The sequence below is a fragment of the Rhincodon typus genome, chromosome 14, assembly GCF_021869965.1.
Source record: "Rhincodon typus isolate 14 chromosome 14, sRhiTyp1.1, whole genome shotgun sequence".
Classification (NCBI taxonomy): Eukaryota; Metazoa; Chordata; class Chondrichthyes; order Orectolobiformes; family Rhincodontidae; genus Rhincodon; species Rhincodon typus.
This window is the reverse complement of record NC_063345.1, coordinates 4,093,505-4,096,270: the sequence shown is the minus strand read 5'-3', so window position 1 is coordinate 4,096,270 and position 2,766 is coordinate 4,093,505. Positions and strand designations below refer to the sequence as shown.

Sequence of the window (2,766 nt, the reverse complement as noted above, 5' to 3'; positions counted from 1 at the left end):
CCCCCCCACTTTCCTCTTCATTTGTGTGTGCTTTTTTTTTGTTTTGTTGTTTTTTTTCGCTCCTAGCTTGTGCTGTCTACTCGGAGAAGCTCCAATGTATAGTATGATGGAAACCGAGCTGAAGCCGGCAGCTTCCCAGTCCAACACGGGTACACTCGGCAGCTCCGCTCCGGGGAACAACAGCAAGAATCCGGGAGCGAACCCAGACCGCGTGAAAAGGCCCATGAACGCGTTCATGGTGTGGTCCCGGGGCCAGAGGAGGAAGATGGCTCAGGAAAACCCGAAGATGCACAACTCTGAGATTAGTAAGAGACTCGGAGCCGACTGGAAACTTCTGTCTGATTCCGAGAAGCGGCCGTTCATTGACGAAGCCAAGAGGCTCCGGGCTTTGCACATGAAGGAACACCCGGATTACAAATACAGACCGCGGCGGAAAACCAAAACCCTCATCAAAAAGGACAAATACTCCCTCCCCGGCGGGCTGCTCTCTCCGGGGGCAGTGCCCGTGAATAGCAGCGTGGGAGCAAGCCCGAGAATGGAGAGCTACTCTCACATGAACGGCTGGGCCAACGGGACGTACCCGCTCATGCAGGACCAGTTGGCTTATTCCCAACATCCAGGGATCAACAGCCCCCAGATCCAGCAGATGCACCGCTACGAGATGGCCAGCCTGCAGTACAGCCCCATGATGTCCAGCGCCCAGAGCTACATGAACGCCGCCTCTACCTACAGCATGTCCCCGGCTTACGGGCAACAGAATTCATTGAGCTCCATGGTGAAAACAGAGCCGACCACCCCTCCCCCGCTCACGTCCCACTCCCGGGGAGCCTGCCTGGGGGATCTCCGGGACATGATTAGTATGTATCTCCCTCCAGGAGGAGATACAGGAGACCCGTCCGCTCAGAGCAGCAGACTGCACAGTGTTCACCAACACTATCAGAATACAGCTATACCCGGCACAGGGGTGAGTGGAACAGTACCCCTAACTCACATCTAAGCAAAGCGACATTTAATAAACACACGCACACAAACAACCCAAACTCGGCCCGATTTGTACAGACATTTAAGCGGCATGTTATTCCACCCTGTCCCCGATCAGATTGAAAATGTTGTGGTTTGTGTGTGTGTGCGTATGTGTGTGTGTATGTGTGAGTGAGAGAGAGAGAAAGATCTCTATCTGAAGGACGCTGTCCGCGGCATAACAACCTTTTAAAGAATCTTTTTTAAGAAATTGGTTTCTGAATGCTGAAGTTTCTCCTCTTCTCTCTCCAGTTGAGACAATCAACGTTTCTACACGGGCGAGACTCCTTTTAGATGCCGAATTTTATATTAAAGCCTTTTTTGGGACTTCTAATGCCATCAGATTTGCAGGCAGCGGAACTGCGAGGGGAAGGGGGGGTGGGGAAGAGTTTGGAAAATGTTTACCTAATTCCTTGTATCTGTAAATAACTTTTAATGTGTCATTCAGCTTGTTTCAAAACCATGCGGAAAAATTATACCATTTTTGTAGGGTTTGTTTTTAACCTGTTTGGCCCTCTCCCTTGATTTTTTTTTAGGTTTTAAGAGTGCGGGTCGCAACGCAAGAGTTTTAATTTATAGTATTTTGTGTTACATCTTTTCTGACGCTTGTGAACGTTTTAAGCTGTATCTAGACCCTACTCCCGGTTTCTGGGATTTGTGTTTTTAAATGGTGGCAGTATCTACCATGTCGATTGAGTAACTATATATTGAGCAGATGTTCTAGTTTACTAATAAGTTTTCTTTATAATTAAAAAAAATCTCCGGCTCTTGTTCCTGAACTGAGGTTGAATAAATTTTGGTTTTTTTACAAAGAAAAAGACACGCGGCCCGGATTATTGTATTGGAACTGCTGGTGATTCTTTCTGAAGCGATGAATATTTTATGCCTTAAAAGTAATCAGGCGGATCTTTTATTAAAAAAAACAGAAATTTCTGCAGACTTTTAACTTAAAGGAGCGATGGGGAAAACAATGTTAAGATTTAGATTTGGAATTTTGTTCCTGGATGGCGGGCTGCGCGCTCCATTTAAAACCACTGACTGTTGAAAGACATAGTTAAAATTTCCTTATTCTTCGAGATTGAAGGTGCAATTCTGTCATCCCGACAACGCCCCCCCTTTCCTGTCGCTGATAACGAACTGATAACGAGCGCTAACAAGTGACAATCGGTTGCAATTGTGCCTCGCTTAGCAGCTGGTTTAGTTAGACGAATTAAAAATCATACAATTCAACTCTAGCTAGCCTTTGTTAATTTGTTCTTTAAACAATTTGTTAGGGTCGGATTTAAAGCTCGATTTGAAACCGTTGAAACACTTCAAATTACCAGAAGGCACCCAGCCTCGAAATACGGATTGTCTGTAACCCCCAGTTTAAACTCGCTCAACCCAGAAAGAGTGCAACAAGTGGTTTCACTTTTTAAAAAAAAAAATCTCACTGAGCCCGACTTATCTTTTTCAATTTGTCTCTCAAACGAACATTCTCGGTAATCATTCGCTCCAGTTTCTCGTGGGGAGTGCCATTTAGACCAAGAGCTTTTTTGCAATTTATTGATTAGTGTAACTTGCACTGAAGTCTGAGCTTTGTGTGCGTGTTGTGTGTGTGTGTAAAACCGCAGAAATCATGGACCGTGCTCTTGTCTCTTTATCAGAGTACAGGTTATTCTGCCCCCACCTTTCCTCCCTGAATTCACAGACTCTCATCCTCTCTGCCTGGGCTTTCGGAGCAGCGTCAGGCATTCCCATCCTCAC

At 46.0% G+C, this 2,766-nt stretch overlaps 1 protein-coding gene across 1 annotated transcript; it reads left to right on the top strand.

Moving 5' to 3' along the window:
- The first annotated feature begins 25 nt into the window (after window positions 1-25).
- Window positions 26-1,378, top strand: sox3 (SRY-box transcription factor 3). The gene is made up of 2 exons (XM_020509849.2): window positions 26-964; window positions 1,273-1,378. The coding sequence occupies exons 1-2, from the start codon at window positions 95-97 to the stop codon at window positions 1,312-1,314; spliced, it is 912 nt and encodes a 303-aa protein (XP_020365438.2). The 5' UTR covers window positions 26-94; the 3' UTR covers window positions 1,315-1,378.
- Window positions 1,379-2,766: the final 1,388 nt, after the last annotated feature.

Coding starts and splice junctions, on each gene's coding strand:
- sox3 (XM_020509849.2), top strand. CDS start 95: ATGTATAGTATGATGGAAACCGAGCTGAAGCCGGCAGCTTCCCAGTCC. Junction 965..1,272: donor CAGCTATACCCGGCACAGGG/GTGAGTGGAACA, acceptor TTCTCTCTCCAG/TTGAGACAATCAACGTTTCT.